At 37.3% G+C, this 22,992-nt stretch overlaps 1 protein-coding gene across 2 annotated transcripts in view; it reads left to right on the forward strand.

The window, feature by feature from the left end:
- The window catches only part of LOC149142095 (putative casein kinase II subunit beta-4), a 168,218-nt gene extending 148,763 nt beyond the window's left edge, over positions 1-19,455 (forward strand). For both annotated transcript variants that reach the window (XM_089449231.1, XM_089449230.1), the window contains 3 exons: positions 17,524-17,633; positions 17,807-17,972; positions 18,670-19,455. In XM_089449231.1, coding sequence (XP_089305357.1) covers positions 17,524-17,633; positions 17,807-17,972; positions 18,670-18,806 — 413 coding nt within the window. In that variant the 3' untranslated portion in view covers positions 18,807-19,455. The remainder of the gene's footprint in view (positions 1-17,523; positions 17,634-17,806; positions 17,973-18,669) is intronic.
- The last annotated feature ends 3,537 nt before the right edge of the window (positions 19,456-22,992 follow it).

The following is a 22,992-nucleotide window of genomic DNA, read 5'->3' on the forward strand; positions in this document are numbered from 1 at the left end:
TTTATAAAGGCCTTCAATTCTTGATCCCAAAGTGAAGGCATCTCTCAAGCGAGATTCCATTAGCCAAGTAAGGACCTTTCCATTTATAAAAGCAAGTTTCATTCTTTTTCCTCCAAGGCAGATATAGACTCAAGATTTTTTTTCAATCGAGATACATACAAAACACTTTGTAGATGTATAATTTGACCATAATCCAAATGAAATGAAACAAAACCAGTCCCCTTCACCAAATAAGTAAAATTGTCCCCAAGAATGATCTTCAAATTTGTCTCCCTCTCAACCAGGTTTGAGAGGACTTCACGATAAATAGTGAAGCGTTTAGAGGCCCCACTATCCACTAACTAGCTATCAAACAAATCTAGAGGAGAGGAACTAGAAAGAGTAGAAATAAGAAAATATTCAGATTGAGTGGCAATGGCATTGTTATCATACCTTGAGTTCCTTGATCTCTTGGGAGCACGATGACCTTCTTCACGAGCAACATGAACTTCTCTTCTTCTTCTATTGTTGAACCTGTTGTTTTTGTAGGACCTTGGAGCATTTCCTTCAACATATTCCAAAACATCATTTTCCTCCAAAGCCAAATCCACCCCGGCTCTCCAGACAACATAGTTAGATGAATCATTCAACTTCTCTTCAATCTTGAAGTATGAGGCAATCATCTTGACCAAGTCAAATTTTCTTGAGCAGTTGATAAAATATCTTCAAAGAGCTAAGTCACATGATACGAGGACATGGGACACGTAGGACATGTAAATACAAGTATTTGTCAGGAGATACAATTACCTCAGAAATAGGACACAGGGGACACGATATATATATACTGAAATATAGTGCCTGATCCATATTTTTTAGAAATTAGAACATCTATAGATATGAATCGTGATTATATCTATTTAGTAATTTATTATTTACAATTTTACAATTTTAGAACTAGTTATTTTATTAATTTACTACATCAATGATGTTCACATTTCAATGTTCATTGTTCATGTTATTAACAATTTTTCAAGTACATAAGAAACTAGAAATTTAGAAATATCATGATTGATAAAATAAAACTAGAAATTTAGAAGTTGAACTTAGATATTAAAACCATAAATTGTAGATTTTTCATTAAGTCATCAAAATCATAATGTATTGCATTGGTATTGATGGAATGCCACTGGAAAATACAAAATAGAGTATATACAAAATAGGTAGGAATCTCATAGCTCGTCAGTGGAACTAGCCACGACTCGCTATTTAGGACTCGATCAATAGTCCAGGGGCTTCTCCATGTCATAATCACCATCACTACCACTACCATCTGACTCTGCTGCATCCTCCTCCTTTATGCCCAATCCAAGGTCTCTTGCTGCATTTGTTGTTGTGGAGGATGGCCCCTCAAGGGACTCATCATCAAAAGTGACTGGCTCTAACACTCGATCATTAAGATCCATGTTGGCTAATGCCTCAAGAATAGACATGAAATTGACAAAAAAATAATGAAAAAAACCAAGACACAACACTTTTTACTTTGGGATTTTAGAGATACATGTGTCTTAAAATGAGGACACCTTAGGGAACATGTTCGACACAGCCCAAAATTGTGTCCTAATTTTAGGACATGTTGAAAAACATGTCGGGCACGTTTTATGGGTTGTGTTGTGTCCGACAGGCAAAATATGGGACATGGGACCCCTAAGGACATGTCCTATGAGTTAGTCAAAGAGTGATTGCTGTTGTCTCCTTGGGCTTGTCTTCACCTCAACTCTGAACAATAGAGACACAAAGATTTCTGGTCAAAGACTAGGGAAAAACCCCACAAGGGGGAAAACCCTAACCAAATTCTTTTTCTATTAGATTGTCATGAAATGTCCAAGTACATCAACTAGTCAAAGGTTAAATCCTTGACCAACCAAGCCAACCAACCAATATCCAATCAAATATGAGCATAAAAGTCAAATCTGGTAAAGCTTCAATTTTGCAATTTTCAGTGATCAATAGGAGTCAACGTAGCCCCAACTAGTCCTTGGTCAACGATCAAATCAGCTCCAAAAGATTCGATCAACTAGTTAAAGAATGCAACCTCCTTCCCTCAGTCAAAACAATCACAAAGTTCTGCCCCCAAATTGTTTGGTCAAAGTCAAAGTCAACTTGCGGAAACCCTAGCTATACTTTTGTGGTCAATATTGGTCAAAGGTGAACATAAAATTTTGGTCAACATCCTAGTCAACTTGGCCTCCCAAACAAATCCAAAAACCAGACAAACGAAGTCAAATTTCCTCAAGTCAACGCTTGTCAAATAGTCCCAAAAACAAAAGTCAACACCGGTCATATTAGATTACCTCTCTCCTTTGCATGTGTGAACTCAGACCCTGCAATTTCAAACTAGATTGAACCAATAGAAGATGAATGAATGGTTGATGTGATCCCTCCCAGTGATGTGACCTTAGGTGTATTTATACGAGGTTGAGGTGGACAAATTTCTCTTTTAGGTCGGCTTGTACTTTTTCATGTGAGACAGACCAACATTAAAAATAATATTTTCCCATGTGCAAAATTAATTTTCCAAGGGTCAAAGGTGTCTTCTTAGGGTGTGTAGGGTATTTCCAAGGAGGGAATTGCTCCCTCAGCTGCCAATTTTCAATAGGGGCATGTAACACTGCAGTGCATCTGTAGAACAGGAGCCCACACAGAGTCTTGGGGAGTAAGACTCCTGAGGAGATTTTTTTGGGAAGAAGCTTGAGATTGGGCACATTAGGATTTTTGGGTGCCTTACATATTCACACATCCCTGAGGAGAGGAGGACAAAGCTGAAACCCACCGCATAAAAGGGTATCTTTGTGGGTTACACTAAGACCAACAAGGCCTACCATATATACATTCCTGCGATGAGGAAAGTTGTCTTGAGGCAGGATGTGAGATTTGAGGAGTGTAATGTTCCTAGAGGATTAATTGGCCCAAGGGACGAAGTAGCGTATCGATCCCCGTAAGCTATAATCCTCAATAAAGGGGAAAACCCAATGTTTGGGCAAGTTTTGGGGAGGGTGGGAAAAGAAACCCAAAGTTGGGGTTTGGAGTGAATTTTACTCAATCAATTAAGGAGAGAGCCCCCTCTAGGAAAATCTATAAATACAAGAGGGTGAATTCATTTGAATCATCATTGGATTAAATCATTTATCTCTGTTCGTTGAGCCTGAGGCTCTGAGCGTTTTAAGACCCCTTTCTTCTTGTCAATGTCAGATGTTAAAGATTACACCCTAGTTGGCATTCTTTTATTATTTCTTTCTATTTTGGACAAAGGATTCTAATTGAGGCAGTGAAGTTCTATGGAGGCAAGCAAATCTTTGTGGATTTAATTGTCTGTTCTATCTAGGGCAAGTGAAGTCTGTGAAGTGGATTCCTGTTTAATCTGAGTAAGTGGGTTCTAGGGTATTGGTCACTGTTTTTGGGCAACAGGTTCTCTATTGGTGTTTATTTTGCACAGTATCTGAAAGGCGAATCTCTATTTGGTAGATCAGCGCACCATTGAAAAGTTAATGACTCCTCCCCAAAACGGACTAAGCACTCCTAAAGTAAATGGAACCCCAAGGGTACATGAAATTTTGAACAAGTCAGATCCTACTTTCTTGAGGCCAAGCCCATCTAAGAAGCTCAACGAACTAGGGATCAATCGCTGAAGCATTATAACCAATTCCAGGGTAAAAGATGAAGTTTTGGAAATCAAATCTATGAAGGCATCGAATTATGATCTGAAAGGGACCCCACCTCTGAAGTTGTCCGATTCTAATCTACACAGGAGTTAACCCTGCAGTTCAAAGCTTAGATAGAAGGGAAATTAGAACAGAAGTCGGAGAAAAAATAATATCAGATCTCCAGACAAACCATGTCTTAGAACCCCTACTCTGGGTGTATTTATATGAGGTTGAAATGGACGAATTTCCTCTTTTAGGTCGGCTTGTATTTTGTGATGTGAGATGGAACAACATTAAAAATAATATTTTTCCATTTGCAAAATTAATTTTCCAAGGGCCAACCTCTCCAAGGAGGTAATTGCTCCCTCAACTGCCAATTTTCAACAAGGGCATGTAACACTGCAGTGTATCTGTAGAACAGGAGCTGACATAGAGTCTTGGGGAGTAAGACTCCTAAGGAGGCATTTTCTGGGAAGAAGCTTGAGATTGGGCACATTAGGATTTTTGGGTGCCTTACATATTCACATGTCCCTGAGGAGAAGAGGACCAAGCTAAAACCAACCGCATAGAAGGGTATCTTTGTGGGTTACACTAAGACCACAAGGCCTATCGTATATACATTCATGCAATGAGGAAAGTTGTCTTGAGGCAGGGTGTGAGATTTGAGGATTGTAATGTTCCTAGAGGATTAATTTGGCCCAAGGGACAAAGTAGCCAATCGATCCCTGTAAGCTATAATCCTCAATAAAGGGGAAAACCCAATGTTTGGGCAAGTTTTGGGGCAACTAGGCAAAGAAACCCAAAGTTGGGGTTTGGAGTGAATTTAACTCAATGAATTAAGGAGAGAGCCCCCTCTAGGAAAATCTATAAATACAAGAGGGCGAATTCATTTGAATCATCATTGGATTGAATCATTTATCTCTGTTCTTTGAGCCTGAGGGTCTGAAGGTTTTAAGACCCCTTTCTTCTTGTCAATTTCAGTGGTGAAAGATTACACCCTAGTTGACATCCTTTTATTATTTCTCTTTATTTTGGACAAAGGATTCTAATTGAGGTAGCGAAGTTCTGTGGAGGCAAGCAAATCTCTGTGGATTTAATTGTCTGTTCTATCTAGGGCAATCAAAGTCTGTGAAGTGGATTCCTGTTCTATCTAAGGAAGCGCGCTCTAGGGTATAGGTCACTGTTTTTGGGTAGCAGGTTCTCTATTGGTGTTTATTTTGCACAGGATCTGAAAGGCGAATCTTTGTTTGGTAGAAGAGCGCACAACTAGACTAAGCACTCCTAAAGTAAACGGAACCCCGGGGGTACCTGAAATCTTGAATAGGTCAGATCCTACTTTCTTGAGGCCAAGCCCATCTAAGAAGCTCAACGAATTAGGGATCAATCGCTGAAGCACTTTAACCAATTCCACGGTATGCGATGAAGTTTTGGAAGCCAAATCTATGAAGGCATCGAATTATGACCTGAAAGGGACCCCACCACCGAAGCTGTTTGATTCTAATCTACACAGAAGTCAGAGAAAAAGTAATAGCGGATCTCTGGATGGACCAAGTCTTAGAACCCCCAAAACTGTTATGTGTCCAAGGAAACATTGATTCTAAGGCAAACAAGTCAGCTAGGGCCACCATAAGTCCACTAAAGTAAACCATTCGAATTCCTAGGCAACTTGTGATCGATTTGAGACGGAATTGGTGCAGATACATCTTGAAACAATCCATAATTGATTGAATCTGACCCGAGAAAGTCAAAGTCTAGAAGCAATCAGTAAGCAATTAAATCTGACCCAAGGAAGACGAGCCCTGAAGTAGTTCAAGACGAAGTTTTGAGGCTAAGATTAGTTTTGGAACATGGGATCGAATCATCTGAAGCTAACCTAGTGCATGGTTTTCTGAGATAGTTTTAGTACCACCAATGAAGTTGAAGACAAGGTCGAATTTCCCTGTACTCTTGGTGTATTTATATGAGGTTGAGGTGGATGAATTTCCTCTTTTATGCCGGCTTCTACTTTTTGATGTGAGATGGACCAGCATTAAAAATAATATTTTCCCATGTGCAAAATTAATTTTTCCAAGGGCCAAAGGTGTCTTCATAGGGTGTGTAGGGCCTCTCCAAGGAGGGAATTGCTCCCTCAGCTGCCAATTTTCAACAGGGGCATGTAACATTGCAGTGTATCTGTAGAACAAGAGCCCACATAAAGTATTGGGGAGTAAGACTTCTGAGGAGGCTTTTTCTGAGAAGAAGCTTGAGATTAGGCACATTAGGACTTTTGGGTGCCTTACATATTTAGATGTCCCTGAGGAGAAGAGGACAAAGCTGGAACTCACCCGATAGAAGGATATTTTTGTGGGTTGCACTGAGACCAACAAGGCATATCATATATACATTCCTGCGATGAGGAAAGTTGTCTTGAGGCAGTATGTGAGATTTGAGGAGTGTAATGTTCCTAGAGGATTAATTGGCCCAAGGGACGAAGTAGCATATCGCTCCCTGTAAGCTATAATCCTCAATGAAGGGGAAAACCCAATGTTTGGGCAAGTTTTGGGGCAGCTGGACAAAGGAACCCAAAGTTTGGGTTTGGAGTGAATTTTACTCAATCAATTAAGGAGCGAGCCCCCACTAGGAAAATCTATAAATACAAGAGGGTGAATTCATTTGAATCATCATTGGATTGAATCATTTATCTCTGTTCTTTGATCCCGAGGCTTTGAGGGTTTCAAGACCCCTTTCTTCTTGTCAATTTCAGTGGTGAAAGATTCTACGCTAGTTGACATCTTTTTATTATTTCTCTATTTTGGACAAAGGATTCTAATTGAGGCAACGAAGTTCTGTGGAGGCAAGCAAATCTCTGTGGATTTAATTTTCTGTTCTATGTAGGGCAAGCAATGTATGTGAAGTGGATTCCTGTTCTATCTGAGGAAGCAGGTACTAGGGTATAGGTCATTGTTTTTGGGCAACGGGTTCTCTATCGGTGTTTATTTTGCACGAGATCTGAAAGGCAAATCTTTGTTTGGTAGAAGAGCGCACAACTAGAAAGTTAACAACTCCTCCCCAAGATGGACTAAGCACTCCTAAAGTAAATGGAACCCCGAGGGTACCTGAAATCTTGAACAGGTCAGATCCTACTTTCTTGAGGCCAAGCCCATCTAAGAAGCTCAATGAATTAGGGATCAATTGTTGAAGCACTCTAACCAATTCCAGGGTATGCGATGAAGTTTTGGAAGCCAAATCTATGAAGGCATCGAATTATGATATGAAAGGGACCCCACCTTCGAAGTTCTCTGATTCTAATCTACGCAAGAGTTACCCCTGCAGTTCAAAGCTTAGAGAGAAGGGAAATTAGAATAGACATCAGAGAAAAAATAATAGCGTATCTCTGGACAGACCAAGTCTTAGAACCCCCAAAACTGTTATGTGACCAAGGAAACATTGATTCTAAGGTAGACAGGTCATCTAGGGCCACCGTAAGTCCACTAAAGTAAACCATTCGAATTCCTAGACAACTTGTGATCGATTTGAGACAGAACTGGTGCAGATACATCTTGAAACAATCCATAATTGATTGAATTTGACCCAAGAAAGACAAAGTCCAGAAGCAATCTGTAAGCGATTAAATCTGACCTAAGGAAGATGAGCCCTGAAGCAGTTAAAGACGAAGTTCTGAGGCTAAGATCAGTTTTGGAACATGGGATCGAATCATCTGAAGCTAACCTAGTGCAAGTTTTTCTGAGATAGTTTTAGTACCACCTGAAGACAATGAAGTTGAAGACAAGGTCAAATTTCCTTGTACTCTGGGGAAAGAACCTTTTGTGACAGGAACTTTTCCTCTGTCGGGAAACCGAGGTGGTTTGTGAGGGAGAGTAGACCATCAGAGAGGTTGGGTGGCTATGTGGGAGATGTTGTGGAGACTGAGCCAAGTAGCTACAGGAAGGCTATTAGTCAGTAGATCTGGAGGGATGCCATGGTGGAGTATGCTTCAATCATGAAGAATGTTGTGTGGGAGTTTGGAAGATAGGGCTGAGACATGAGGGGAAGTCAGTGGTAACTTCTAGGTGGCTCTACAAGATCAAACATGTTGCAGATGGTAGCGTGGAGAAGTTCAAAGCACGTTTTGTAGCGCAGGGGTTCTCACAGGTAGATGGAGTTGACTATGAGGAGACCTTCGCACTAGTTTCTCATTATACCTCTATTAGAGCAGTGATATCTATAGCAACTGAGATGGATTGTAAGATTCACCAAATGAATGTGAAGACCGCCTTTCTTAATGGGGTCATATAGGAGGAGGTGTACATTGAGCAGTCACAGGACTTTGAGGTGCATGAGAGAGAATCTCATGTGTGTAGGCTTAGGAAAGCCTTATATGGACTGAAGTAGGTGTTGAGAGCATGGTTCTAGAAGATTGATGCCTACTTGCAGCAGATGGGTTTCTAGGAGAGTGATGGAGATCCAAACCTATACTTCATCATGGTTGGTGACGATCCACTCATTCTGGTTTTGTATGTGGATGAATTGTTTATTACAGAAGAGGAGAGACTCATCCAACACTGCAAGAGGGATCTTGCTTTAGAGTTTGACATGACCGATATAGGATCGATGCATTACTTTTTGGGGTTGGAGGTTTGGCAGGAGGATGGGCATATCTTTGTGGGCCAGGGCAGATATGCAGGTGACCTACTGAGAAGATTCTGTATAGATGATTGCAAACCTATTGCTACTCCAATGATCATCAACTCGAAGAACTTGCATGCTTTTGATTCTGAGTTGGTGAACCCCACTTTTTATTGTCAGTTGATTGGTTCGTTGATGTATTTGGCAACACTAGCTTGGATATTTGTTTCACAATATGATGGAGCCTAGGAGAGTGCACTGGGTGGCTGTGAAACATTTGTTGCAATACCTACAAGGCACAATTGCATATGGTCTGGACTATATCCAAGGAGATGGAGTCAGGTTGTACAAACTCAGACTGGGCAGGAAGTGCTAGTTATCGGAAGAGTACTTCCAGATGCTGTTTCATGTTGGGTTGGACAGTGGTGTTGCGGTTCAGCAGGAAGCAGAGATCAATGGCACTGAGCTCAGTATTTTGTAGCTAGTCGGGCTAGTTGTGAGGCTATTTTGCTTTGCAAGATGATATGTGGCTTATTTGGTTCGAGGCTGAGACCGACTATGATATATTGTGATAATCAAAGTTGCATTAAACTCACGGAGAATCCTGTATTTCATGACCGATCAAAACACATAGAGATCAAGTACCATTTCATCGGGGATTATGTTTAGACTCTAGAGAGGAGCAGTGAGGCTTCCATATATATCCTTTGATGAACAGGTTGCAAGTATTCTCACCAAGTCATTGCCAAAGAGCAAGCATGTGTATTTCAGAGATAGGATGGGAGTGGTGAGAAACACCTTCCTCGGTAAGAGGGAGTGTTGAAGAAAAAGGTATCAAGGAGGTTTTTTGTGTTGCATTTAATTTTTTGCCTAGGAAAACACATTAAAACACCTTTTTACCATGTGACTTTATGAGTTATATTAAAGTCATGATAAAGTCACTTTATAAAGTACTTTAAGTACTATGTATATTTTAATATTAAAGTCACTTGATATGGAGAAAAAATACAAGGTACACATATAAAGTTATAAAGTGACTAGGAGTCATTAATGAGGGGAACCACATGAAAAGGGGGTCAAGTGAGGGAATGATCTCCAACATTGATCTAGAGGGCTGAGATCTAATCTCAGCCCTTGATAAAAAAGGGTCAAGGTTTCCTATCTAATGAGAACTATAAAGGGAGAAAAAAGGTGAGAAGCTCCATTATTCTTCATGAGCATTTTGGAGAAGAGAGCGAGGTGCAAGAGGAGGCTGAGGCTGCCATAGCTGAGAAGAGATATCTACAGCAGCAAACCCAAATTTCTAAGCCTGGGAGGAGTATGCAGCTTGCGGAGAAGGGCTGCACACAATTTGAGGAGAACAGCAGAGGCATTTCAGCGCTGGCTAAGGCAGATACAGGCCCAAGTTACAAGGTTTGAAAGCTGCTCAGAATAGGCTGAGATTTAAGGGCTAAACCAGTGCTGAAATCAAAGTAAAACCAGGCCCGAAATTCTAGGAGCAGAGGGCAGAGGCACTAAATACAAGGTGTTTGCAGAAGTTTCCAGCATATATTTCAAGGGAATTTTTTTATCAGTTAGAGGCCTGAATTTATTGGAGGGAATCGCTGACCGAGAGGCACGAAATTTGAGTACCGACAGGTCTGTCAGTGGTATGAATTTCCAGATTTGGGAAGCTGAAGCATTGGCACAACTTTCTATGAAGTCTGGCTCAAATATCAAGGGAGAGATAAGTACCCTTGTGTGTTATTTTAATGCTGTAATAAAATTTCTGAGGTAAGCTAATAAATCCTCCTTAGCACTGGTTTTCCTCTTCCGGGGTTTTTCCAGGGTCAAGTTAGACCAAAAATCACTATGTAAAAATCTGTGTATGCTTGTGTCTTCATTTTCTTATCAGCTGGAAAAGAAAAAGTAGAGTAGTCCTGTAGTGTTTTAAGATAATTTGCATTGAAAGTTTATTTATCAGCTAACACTTGGTGATGTGGACATTAAACGCTATGCAAAACCTTTGAAACTGGGTTGGGGCTACAGATCTGAAAATTCTGAAAATTTCTATGACATGACCATTAAACATTTTGTTTTTATTCCATATTATATGGGATAAACCGGGCATTCTTAATGTTTTAACTTTTAAATAACCAGTCTAAATGTCTTCATTCTACACTATATGGGCTAAATTAATTTTTTTAAATAAACAATTCAAAATTTAGAGTTACAACTCTACATTGAAAACCCTACTATTTTCTTGAACAACAATGTACCCTGCAAACTATAATTTTTTAGAAAAATGTAGAAATTTCTGTTTTCCTACCCCGGTTTTTAGTTTCTCCTTATTTCTCCCATATAGTTAAATGCCCTTTCCCATAACCATACATTTAACAAGCTGAAAAAAAATAAATTTGCTGAAAACACAAATTCTGGAAATTTTACAGAATGCTGGAAATTGCAGAAATAAAAATCAGCAGTAATAAACAGCCATTAAAACACATTTGAACACTGAGATTTTTGGTCAATGTGACCCTGGAAAAACCCCCTACAACTCTTGGGGAAAACCAGTTTGAGAGCTCTTCTTTATTTCTGAAAATTGCCTTTTACAGTGAGAAATTTTCAGGAAAAAATCAGCAAGCAAATTTACAACTTATCTCTTTTCCCATGCTTCACAGCAAACTGGAAATTACAGCAAACAGGACAGCAATAAATGTAGTACGGTCTCCTCGATTTTCGTGCCCACTTTCAGCATTAAATGCTGCTATATGGCCCTCGTTTTGCGTGCAGAAAAACCAACAAACTGCTCGATTTTTGTGCAAACCTTTTCTCGAAAATCGTGCCAAAATCTGCCTTTCACTGTGTGCTGAATCAGCTGTACAAATCTGCTCAACTGCTGCCTTGGAATGTGTGCCAAGCTGCTGTCTCCTTCTCCTCCCTGCTCAGAAATCTCTCTTGCTCTCCTTCTCCCAATCTGCTCATGAAAGAATTGAATCGAATGTGATATTTTCCTCCTTTTCCTCCCTTAATATAACTCCAAATGACTTTTGGGTGACCCAAGTGACTTTTGGGTGATCTCTAAATCCAATGGCTGAAATAGATTTAGATCAATGGCTGAGATTAAATGCTCATTTAAATCTCACTTTTTATTTTTTAATTCACCCCACTTTAATAAAACCCACTTAGTCATTTATTTCCAAAGTCACTTTTCCTTTCTAATTTTTCATTGACTTTATAAAAGTCACTTTAAAATTAGACTTAGTAACTTTATCACTTAAAGTCACTTTTAAATTAGATTTAACTTTATAAAACTATAAAGTCATTTTAGGAGAAAAATTAAATTCTTTTGGACATTTTTCCCTAGGCCAAAGATCAAAGCCTAAGGGAACCACCTGTCCTCTGGTACCAAATTTCAACAAAAAAGTTGTGTATGTAGGTTATAACACTACACTTTAAATTATCTCTTCAAAATTTTGTGTTCATGGTTAAGGTCAATACAAACTTAGATCTTGAAACTTGTTTTAATTCTTTAGGAACATGATCTTTAGTTTGTTCTTCACCAGATTTGTCATTCTCTTCTCAATCAATTAATTTTCCAACTGTATTGTTCCTTCAATTCTCAGGTGGGCAGAATCTCTTCATGACCACAAATTCCTTTGTATGGCTTTGTCTTTTTGTTGTTTTTTGTTCAATTCCTCTACAAATCAATCATACCAGTTCATACCATCGTGTTTTTCACTGCGCTATCTATATATATTCCACACCTTCAACACTTATCTATATATTGATTACAGTGACTATGCTTTAGCTCAAGTTGTTGTGTCATAAATTCTGCATGTTCAAGTGATATGCCTGTTGGTGGAACCTGCTGCTGTTTCAGTGGTTGTTTCCGTTGCTTTCAATACCCCTAGTTTTGTAGTTTGTACAACCATTCCACTGAAAGTTGGTAATCTGGGTTGCAAAACTCATTAAGACAGGAAAATTCAAGAGTGGCCATAAGTCGTGATGTTCTGCGAATTATTTAAAAAAGATTAGTTGGGTGAAGGATTAGATTTAACCGTTTTAAAATCTTGGAGAATCTCAAACCTTTGGTTATAACTGGAATTAATGAAAAAAATCACTAAATCCAATTTTTACTGGTGTAAAAGTTGTTAAAGGTGAACTCTTAAGTTAATTAAAAGATTTCTTTATGCTCCTTAGATAAAAATGAGGCTTACGCTAATTTGAAGAAATGGGTAGAAATATTAAGTAAGGAGTTTTGAGGATTCGTGAAGTTCAATAAAAGGGATACATTTTGTTGGAATTTCTAAATCTAACTGTTAGAAATCCTTCCTGTACTTTCTAATTTATTTCTTACTACTTGTTCTATTAATTAACAAGTTATTTACCATGTAAATACTGAAAATAAATACAAGTACAATCTCAACACATATGGATCATCAACTGAAGGAAAAACAAACACACAAGTGACACCTTTAATTTTGGACCAATGTGCTCGGAAAAACCCAATGTGGGAAAACAGGTGCAACTATCTGAGGGTTTTATTATTAAGCAGTTTCAGAATGCAATTTGGGTGCCAGAAATGGCTCACCCAACAGAGAATGCTCTTGGCAGTGGTACCTCTCAGTCGGAGACAAATATCAGCCCCAATCTGCCACACGAAATCTCCTAGCGTCAGCCTCTAGTGCCTGCGTCAGCCTCTCTGGCCCAACGTCAGCCTCTCGGCCCCAACGCCAGCCTCTCGCCGCTCTCCGTCAGCCTTTGGAGCCTCTGCATGTCTCACACTGGACCTCCCCAGGCTCTGCGCAGCTCTTGGATGCCTCTGCGTGGCACCTGGTTGCTTCTACGTGGCCTCTGGTAGCCTCTAGCTGGCTCTGCGTCAACCCTCTCTTGGCTTTTGTGCTGATGCTCCTGGTGCTATCTCTGCCTCTTTGCTACTGCATTCACTGCCCCTCAGCTGCAACTTTGATTACTCCTTCGATTTCCTCAGCGAGCCCTGACCCAAAAAACCAAATCCTTGATCAACTCAGTGTGTTCTCCAAGTGACCTTCAAGCCTCCTCTTGTACTTTTCTCATTGGTCCATCAATGGACGAAATTAAGTCCTTAATCAACGGCTAAGATTAGATCTAGCTTGATCCATGACTTTTGGACCATTCTAACTCAGTTTTATATTAATTCACATTAATATTTTATTTTCCCTAAGTTTAGACTTAGGGACTCCATTAAAAATATTAATTATTTTATTATCACCCAAACTGGTTAGATTCTACCCAAACCATTTCTGAGTATTGGAGATCTCATGTGCTTTAGCCTCTCCACCAATTTTCGTGGCTAGAGCACATCCGATGCTACCCCAAATCAACACATTTGAATTACTTAACCAACTAAACTATTGTTATAATAGTCTAAAGAAAATTGTGGTTAAATATATATAATAATTAGAAAAGAAAAGGAAAAAGTTATAAGAAGAAAAATAAAATACTTCAAAAAAATATTATTAAGTAGAAAAAGAGATATTATATTATTAAAGTTTTCAAGTACACACAAGTGAAGGTACCTTAGTTAAATTAATTAAAATTCCAGAAGCTAAAAAGAAAGGAAAGGAAGTAAAAAGTGAATATATTTTTATATTCTCAAAGTTCATATAAAGAGAATAGGAAGTGTAAAGGCATATTGAAGAAAAGGGTGTTTTCACACTTGTATACTCACTCGTTACAAGGGATACATAAGCTTCATAGTTAAAAATATGATTTGACGAAAAATAGAGTCAATCACTGGACAAAAAAAAGAGAGGTAAAAAGACGATTTCCACAAAGAACATCAGTTTCTTTTCAAGATGCCCTTTTTGTTCAGAATGATATCCTAATTGTCAGGAATTATTTAGAAATCAAAATGACGTTTGCACAAAATGTTACAAAACTTTTACTTTAGTTGAATCTCTAAATGATGTACAAAAACAATCAATAGCAAGAGATATAGAACAATTAATGGCAATATATAAGCGACAACATGCAGATTTTAATAAGGAAACAAAGAAAATGGAATCCAAATCGCAAGTTGAACGCCCATCATCACTCCTGCAAAACGATTTAATCTAGTGTACCAAGAAAGTGTAGTTGGAAGATCAAGAGAGAAAAAATAGCTAAACTTCGGCAAAACAAGAAAGCGTTACAACATGAATATAAAGATCTTGCAGATATGCATTACGATGAAGTAATGGAAAAGGATGAAGAAATTTCTCGCCTCAAAGACCATGTTGAAAAATTACTTGCACAAGTGAAGAAGACTAAGGTCACAAAGAAGGAAATCAAGAAGCACTTATCAGAACAAGAAAAGGAAAATTTATGTTTAAAGAATTTTAATGAAAATTTATTAGAACAAATCAAAAGTTTAAAAAATGAAGAGAAGGATTTTAAGGCTGAAATCAACAATTTAGAAAACAAAGAACTTTCACGTCTAAGGAATCATAATCAAAACCTTCGTACGCAAATAAAAAAGCTTAAAATGACAAGAAGTGCTAAAAGACAAGTTAGAACAACTTACTCAAGAATTATCGAAATCTCTAGTGGTAATAGTCCAAGTTGAAGATAAGGGAAAAAATATCAATCCAGTCAATATTACAACTCAAGAAGAGGATAAATCAGTTGAAGTGAGGACGTACTCAGAAGTTGCAGTCCAAACAACAAAAATTTCAAGTGAAGATCTCGCAATTATTCAAGCAATTTTTGAACCTGAAAGAAATAGATACCCCCAATAAAACAAGAAATCACCACAAACAGATTAGGTTTTGATCAAACCGTAAGAACTCTTTATCGACATCTAAATCACGAGCAAACAATTAAGTCAGTCTACACATTTGAACCATTCAAAGCAAAAACAATAGATTTATGTTGCAAGGAATAGTGAAGTTTACAGAATCCAGTGCTATGATAATAATTCATTACAAATTTCTAGTGATCGGAAGATTCCGCAGAAGATTAATCTAGGATGGTCAGATCCATTCTCAGGCCGACAATTTTGTTTGTCGCTCAGAAGATCATATTGCCTTGTATCAAAGAAGATGAAAGTTCTGAGACAAGAAGATATTCAAAACAAGAAAAGAGATCAAGCCATTCCATCAGTAAGCTTTGAAGACAAAGACAATGTTATGAATATAATTTATAGAAAATTGTAAAAATAATGTACACAATAATAACTATAATTAATCGCTGACTAACTAATAATTAGTATTGAAGATAAATGTTTTAAGGACATGTCCATTGTGAAGGGGTACCTGCCTAGGGTATATAAGTAGGCCCTCACCCTCATTTATAATCATCATTTCATCAGTTGTTTTATATATACAATATACAATTACTTGTCCTACTATGGATGTTTACATCTTCCGAGTCTTTTGAAGATTACTCCGCTGCGTATATGAACTTTGTTCGTTATAGCAGATTCTCTTTATGACCACAAGCTCCTTTGTATGACTTTGTCTTTTTGTTGCTTTTACTTGGGCTGCTCCTTAAAGCTCTTCAAATTGCCCATCAGTTCCCACATAGAAGTCTTTTAACTCTCCTATTTGAGGATTTAGTGGCTTGAATTGACAAATCCCTTCATGGCAATGAAAACACCACTCATTGATTTGGCTTCTTGTTAGCTTGTTTCCCAAAAGTGGGATGTGGGGAAACGTTTCCCCAAGTCCCGCGACCCTTCTTGGGAGTGTGGGAAATGTGAGGAGCGTGCCCCCTAGGGTGGGGGCTTGTCCCTGTGGGGCACTAGGTGCAAAAAGTGAGCGGAATGAGAACCTGGGATTTTTTCATAGTGTGCCCAAATGTAGCTTGACACAATTTCTTTTAGTCCTCTTCAAAACATAACTGGCAACTATTTGGAGCAGTTTTAAATGGGTACATGCTCCCCACTCTCTTGGGAGGGGGAAAATCCCATGTAATCCCATGTGAAACATTTTGCGATGCTCCTTTTTATTGGGACACATGGAAATGCTTCACCCAAAAAGTGAACATTTACCATTTTGGGGGATGCTTGGGCTCTCTCATTTGAAGATGTGGATGCTTGGGTGCCCCGTTGAAGCTTGAAACCAGCCTAAATCCATTTGACTCTAGATCTGTCATGCACTGAGAGGGATTAAATCCCTCAAGGTGCAAACCTTTCCTCAAATTCTACACTCCAAATATACATAGCTTTAATATGAGAGAACAGTAAACATATCACTGCTTTAATATGGATTTTAAAATGTTTGATTTAATAATATTTCAGAATATTTTTGTTAATAACTAAAAATATAATGCACTGTAGAATGTGCCTCTTGGCGCAATTATAAATGCCATTGTTTTTCATATATCTATTTATTTTTTCTTTTGTTTTAGACTTTAGTATTTCTGACAGGGTTCCTTATGCCAAGGAGATCCTTAAATTTTTTGGGGTGTTTGCTCATTTCTTGAATGTGCCTTCCTCTTCCTTTGTCTCCACGTCCTGGAAACATGCTGGAACAAAGAGCATTGTTTTGGAGGGATATTCTTCCATTCCACATCAGAGATCCCTTCGTGTTAGTCTCTTAACTGCCCATTTTATCTAAAGCATATTTGATGGCAATATTTTATTTGACGATTCACAGTTCTGAGCCCCCCTTAAAATGCAAAGAAGGAATGCGACATGCCTTTTGCAAAGCCTTGGCAAGTGTCCAGATATCACACGATTCTCAGAATCCAGTTGCATTTCCCAGCAGGTGGCAATTTTTATCCACCAAAGCTGAGGTGTAGCCGCCTATCTGTGATCAGAAGAATGTGGATATCAATATTGCATAGAATATGCTGAGTATTTATTCCATATCTTACCTTTTATTTTTCTTTGTCAATATTTCATTTACTCTGAGGATTGTAAATTCAATCAATTTGATGCTTAAACCTAAAATGGCAGAAGGTTTCTAGGATGTGAAATTCCTTGCTTTGCTTTCTCCATGGAAATGATGGAATTCTGAGAATGAGAATTATGATTTCTATGATATTTCCACATAGCAGATCTATATGTACTATTCGCAGAATGTTCAGTTCACAACAGGCTGTACAGTTTCTCCTATTTTTTTTGCAGTTTATAACATAGTTCTTAGCATACATGGATTTAATTATCAGCGTATATTCAGAATTGTAAATTGATTACAAGCCTATTATGTTGGAACTTTCTCATGTGAATCCAAGTTTTGTTTACACTTTAAATTGTATGATTATGCATTTCTCTTGATTTTGCATTTTTCAGGGGATATAGATAGTGAAGAGCAGAATGAAATGGTAGAGTCTGCAGCAGAATTATTGTATGGGCTAATTCATCTTCGCTATATCTTGACAAGTAAAGGGCTGAATGCTATGGTACGCTCTCAGTCTTATAATATATTACTCAACTATATTTTATCATTTTCTAACTTGGCAAGTTAATATTTTTCTGCCCAAGAAATCTATAAAATCTAGGCATCTTAATAGTCTTTAGTAGTTTTTATTTTAGTATTAATCATGAAGTAGTGGTCCGCTGTTGTTTATTACAGCTTGAAAAATACAAGAGAGTTGATTTTGGAAGATGCCCAAGAGTTTGTTGTGGAGGGCAACCATGCCTGCCTGCAAGTCAGTCAGACATTCCTCGACAGGGCACTGTGAAGATCTATTGTCCGAAATGTGAAGATCTGTATTACCCAAGGTCTAAATATCAGATTAGTATCCTCATGATCTCAACAGTTGTGATTTTGAATGTTCATTAATTTTTCTATAGTAATTTATTGGTAAAAAAACATATCTAACTGTTCAACTCTGTTTTTCATCTAATTGCATTCTGCTGTGGATGCAACCTTTCAGAGGCTGAATTGCCTACTGAATGGTTGGAGAGTAATGATGGGCATATGTCTGTGCAAGGAACTAAAGTTAAAAACTAATTATTTCGGTTTTCACTTTTTTTTAGCTGAGGGGTGTGGGAGAGGTGTTTGGCTTGATAGAAAATCATTCTATATGCACATTTGTTGCACTGAGAAAAGATTCTTGGTTGCTTGGGTTTCCAATTACATACCAGTACTATTATTGCTTAAGGCTCTACTGACATATTTGAAACTTATCTTTGAAGACCAGGACAATGCAAGTTTGCAATAGTTGCAGTGCATTCTTCACAAATTTTATATCAAATAAGGATAAATAACTTCCCACATTATATTTTACCTGAAGTGTTAGCTTCTTGTTTCTTACTTTCTATTATAGGCACTAAAATCGTTTTTTTCAACATTGCTTTTTGGTTCTGATATGGCTTGTCAAATTTGTTTCCTGGTGGTTGTATCTTGTTTTTCGCACAGGTCAATATTGAATTCAGTATTATGATTGGTAAAGCGACAACTCTTTCTCTATTCATTGTCTTAACTGATTTCAGATATTGATGGAGCTTATTTTGGAACTACGTTTCCACATCTATTTCTGATGACCTATCCGACAGTGAAGCCACCCAAACCTGTGCAAACATATGTTCCGCGTGTATATGGCTTCAAACTGCACCAGAGTGCCAGGTAGCCGGTGTTCATGGCTATAGAAAGATTGACGCAAGTAAAATGCCATTTGTATTGAAATTATTGGAATTTACTGCAGGCATTTGGAATTCTGATGGTTGGAATTGAAACAAGTTTGATGTCAAATGACATCAATTTATTCATTTTAAGAGGCCCCTTTTAAAGTCATTAATTTCAAGGGGGTTCCTTTTTGAAGTCGGCTTAATGGCTGGTTGGCTCTTTATTTTTATCATCTGCCAATTCTTATTTAAGTTCTTAGCAGCTTCTGCAAGCTCAATTCTACTCAACGTGTCAACATTCAGGTGCAGTTCCCTGCTCTTTTTGTAACATAATGTTCTAATCGATGTTAGTAGATGATTTGGTTTTATCACGCCTGAAATGATCCTTCAGGAATGGATACATTTGTTGCAGAGCATTCATTCGTATTGATTTGGTTGCAAAAGATGTTGTTTTCTGAAATGATTATGGGTGGTTTTTATATTAGAAAATGGAATACACTTTTCCATTAACATCATTGTGTAGCATAAAGATGCCCCAGTGAAAGGTTTGAGTATGCAAAGGGGTTTCTAAAGGTATGCTAAGTTCTCCAAACAAAACTCCTGTTCTTATCCTCAAACAGTATATTTATGGTTTTGTTTCTCATTTTTCATTTATTGGAGTAGGCTTTGCTTTATTTATTTGTCAGTTTTATATAATCTTCACTGACCATTTTGTCTATATCCGGTGTGTTGTATATTTTTAAATATGTTGCTATAGAACTTAAATGTCAAATTTTGCTGTTCATGTCACTTTGACATGGCAACTTTTTATGTGGCTTTTTCTTTTCATTTCCCATTGTCATGGCTATATAGTACATTGCAATTTTAATGATACAAATGTAGACATGCAAAACTGTTCACATGGTTTGTTGATGGTTTGTTTTTGTGTCTGGCTATAAATTACATTACACTTTTAATCGCACATGTGGACACGATAAAATGTTTTGAAGCTTAGCATCGGAACTAATTGTTCTGCAAATTTATACGCCAATTCTAATTTGAAGAAATCAATTCATGCTGGTAACTGACGCTAATGTGCTTGTAACATGCTTGGTTGGTATGACTTTCTGTCGGCAGGTTCTTATTTTTAATGGCATAAATTGTGAAGTCATTTTTTGTTGTCGATCTTTTAATTTTTTCTTACGTTGATATTGCTACATATGCCTACTTTATTTAACATTTCATGATATGCTGTGGAAACAAACTTAGTCTTATGGCAAGAGTTTGGACGGTTTGTTTCCAGCTTCTGGAGGCATAAATCTTTTGGTGTAGGTGCCCATACTGGTCATGACCCAGTGTGTGAGAAAGGATCGGATCATGATGGATGTTGAAATCTTTGTTGAAAGCTTTGCAGGCATATAAAAATCAGACAAGATTTAACGTAGTCCACTTGGACGTTGTCCTGAACAGAAGAAAGGAAAGGAATATGGAAAAGTCGGAATTATGAAAGGACCCATTAACATGCCCAATCAGTCAAGGCGACATTTCAGTGTTCGTGTTAGAGCCTTTAAAGTCGAGGAATATTTAAACTCGAGATTTTTCCTTTCACAATTCAGGTATCAGGAGCAGAGATGTGAACTATCCTATAAATTGTCTCTCTCCTAGTTACGCATTTTCACTATGGAAGAGACGCGTATTATCGACTGGATATTGACAGTTCGGACATTGTTCTGCTCTTGAGAAGTGGTGTAGGTTTATATCATATTCCAATTTCACAAATATACATTTTTTCTGATGCGTCGGCTTATATTTATATTGATCTGCACTATTCTTTATAAATGTTATCCTTTATTCTTTATAAACATCATCCTTAATGTGAGTCGGTGAGCTCATTTGGTTCGTTCTCACGAAAATGTACGTTAACTTTTTTCTGGGGAGAGGATATAAGGCTTGTTTTGTCATGTTGAGGAATTTAGATAATTGAGTAATGTGTACTTTGCAGCTTGTATGTAAATAGTGCAGATAATCCGAAGTGATATAAAGAGGAGAGCTTTGCCTTTATAGCATAGAGCTTAAGGTATATGCTTTGTTTGTTTTTTTATTTTTATTTTTATACAAAATAAATCTAGAGAAAAGATTTGGCTTGAAAAAGCTTTTATCATTGTTTTCTCTTTATAATTATAACTAGTAAGTACACTTAAAACAAAATTGTAATTATCTAGGCAACAGGAATATCTATAACTTGGCATGAATCTTAATCCATATGCAATTGTCAATATACATGTTGAAGATCCACATCCTTATTAAAACATTGGACAAAACAAATCTTCGTCAAGGTATTGGACGGAACAAATCTGTTGCAGCTATCAAAACTTTACATAGTCAAATTACAAGCTATCATAACTTTACGTAGTCAAATTACAAGGATTTGGTAATACATGAAAATCCAAATGAAGAAAGCATTAATAAACCATACGGCCATCCAAATATTGTTCATGGTTTATGTGACTTTACATAGTCAAATTACAAGTATTTGTTAACACGTTAAAATCCAAATGAAGAAAACATTAACAAACAATATGAATGCTTATGGTTTATGTGCATTCCCTCAGATGTAATATACAATATTTGTTGACCTGTTCTTAATAAGGCTACCCTTTTATATATTATTGTGTTACACAAAAAGTTGGTTATTCTTCTCCTCATCCTAAGCCTACCCTTTTATATATTATTGTGTTACGCAAAAAGTTGGTTATTCTTCTCCTCATCCTACCATTTGATATATTTGCATGTTGGCAATATCAACTTGTTTCATGATATTTTAAGATATTGTTTAAATTCCTTTTTCAGTTTTTTCATTTGTGGGTTTACTTCAATATACCTTTTTACTTTTAAATACATCCATTCGTGCCCTCAACAACAACGTTTCTGTTATGAAGAAGTCTGCAAACACTAAACATTTTTACTTTTAAATACATCCATTCGTGCCCTCAACAACAACGTTTCTGTTATGAAGAAGTCTGCAAACACTAAACATTTTCTTCCTATTTGCTAATAGAAGTATTAATTAATTAAATGGACTTGTTATTCCTGTTATTACAAACTAAGATGCACATAAATTGTTGGAGTAGATTAATTTTATAAAAATTGAGGTATGTTGGCCCTTTTTATCCATTTTGATAATTTTGTTGTACATTGTCAACTTTTTGGCTCTATCCATTCTTTTTTTAGTTTCTTTTTTTAGTTTGACTCAATTTCAATGGATTGCATAAAACTCACATTTTCATAGTATTGCATAAAGCATCAACACAATTATCACTTAACATGATGAATTGCAAGCACTTAATATGATGAAGATCCTTTTGAAAAAATGTGTTAGTCAACCACAAGTTTAAAAAATGACCATTTTATTGGGGTAACAAGTGTGAGAGGGGTTCTTACCAACCTTGAAAGAAATGACTGAATGGACTTTTACAGTAAGTCTTGGAATATCATCTAACTATGCCACAAAGGCCTATGTGCTTCTACAAGCTTTATGACCAGCTATCACTTTATGTATTCAGCGTTTGATTGTGGTGGGGGATTCAAATATTGTTGTTTAGCACTTGGTTTTGGGCACAAACCCTTTGGACTTTAGGGTAGCTTTAGTTTATAAGAATTCGACAAGCTTAGCCCCTTGTCAATGCTATGTTCTATCACATGCTTTGAGGAGAAAATAACAACTCGAGGACATATTTGCAAATAAGGTGACTTTAGGAAAAAAAATGGAGCATTATTATTAATGATTAGGTTTACCACCAACCAATCCCATGTTGGTGCTTGTCAACTCAAGAAGGATCAATTTGCACTGATACATGTGTTGTTGTGTGGGTGACCAAATTCTTGGTATAATCCTTAATGAGAAGTGATTGCTCCGATATTGCATGTGGCAACCTTGTAAATGTTGTAATTATGAAGTAGTGCTAAATTTGCACAACCATGGTGAAATTAAGGTGTAGGAGATGGCGCTTATTCGATGGTGTCTTTAATACTATAGTTTGTGGATTGGATTGGTGACCTATTGACCTAGTTTCTAGCTCAACCATTAAATTTTTTGGTAAAAGGTTGTTTTCATTTAATTTTGTTTTTGTGGTCAAGCAAGAACTATGGAAAGGCTCAACCTTCCAGTTTGAATTTGCTTTGGTCAAATTTCAAATTGTAAAAGGTTTGTTG

Source organism: Pinus tabuliformis, chromosome X, assembly GCF_031772625.1.
Source record: "Pinus tabuliformis cultivar Carrire ecotype Pingquan chromosome X, CPIR1, whole genome shotgun sequence".
Classification (NCBI taxonomy): domain Eukaryota; kingdom Viridiplantae; phylum Streptophyta; class Pinopsida; order Pinales; family Pinaceae; genus Pinus; species Pinus tabuliformis.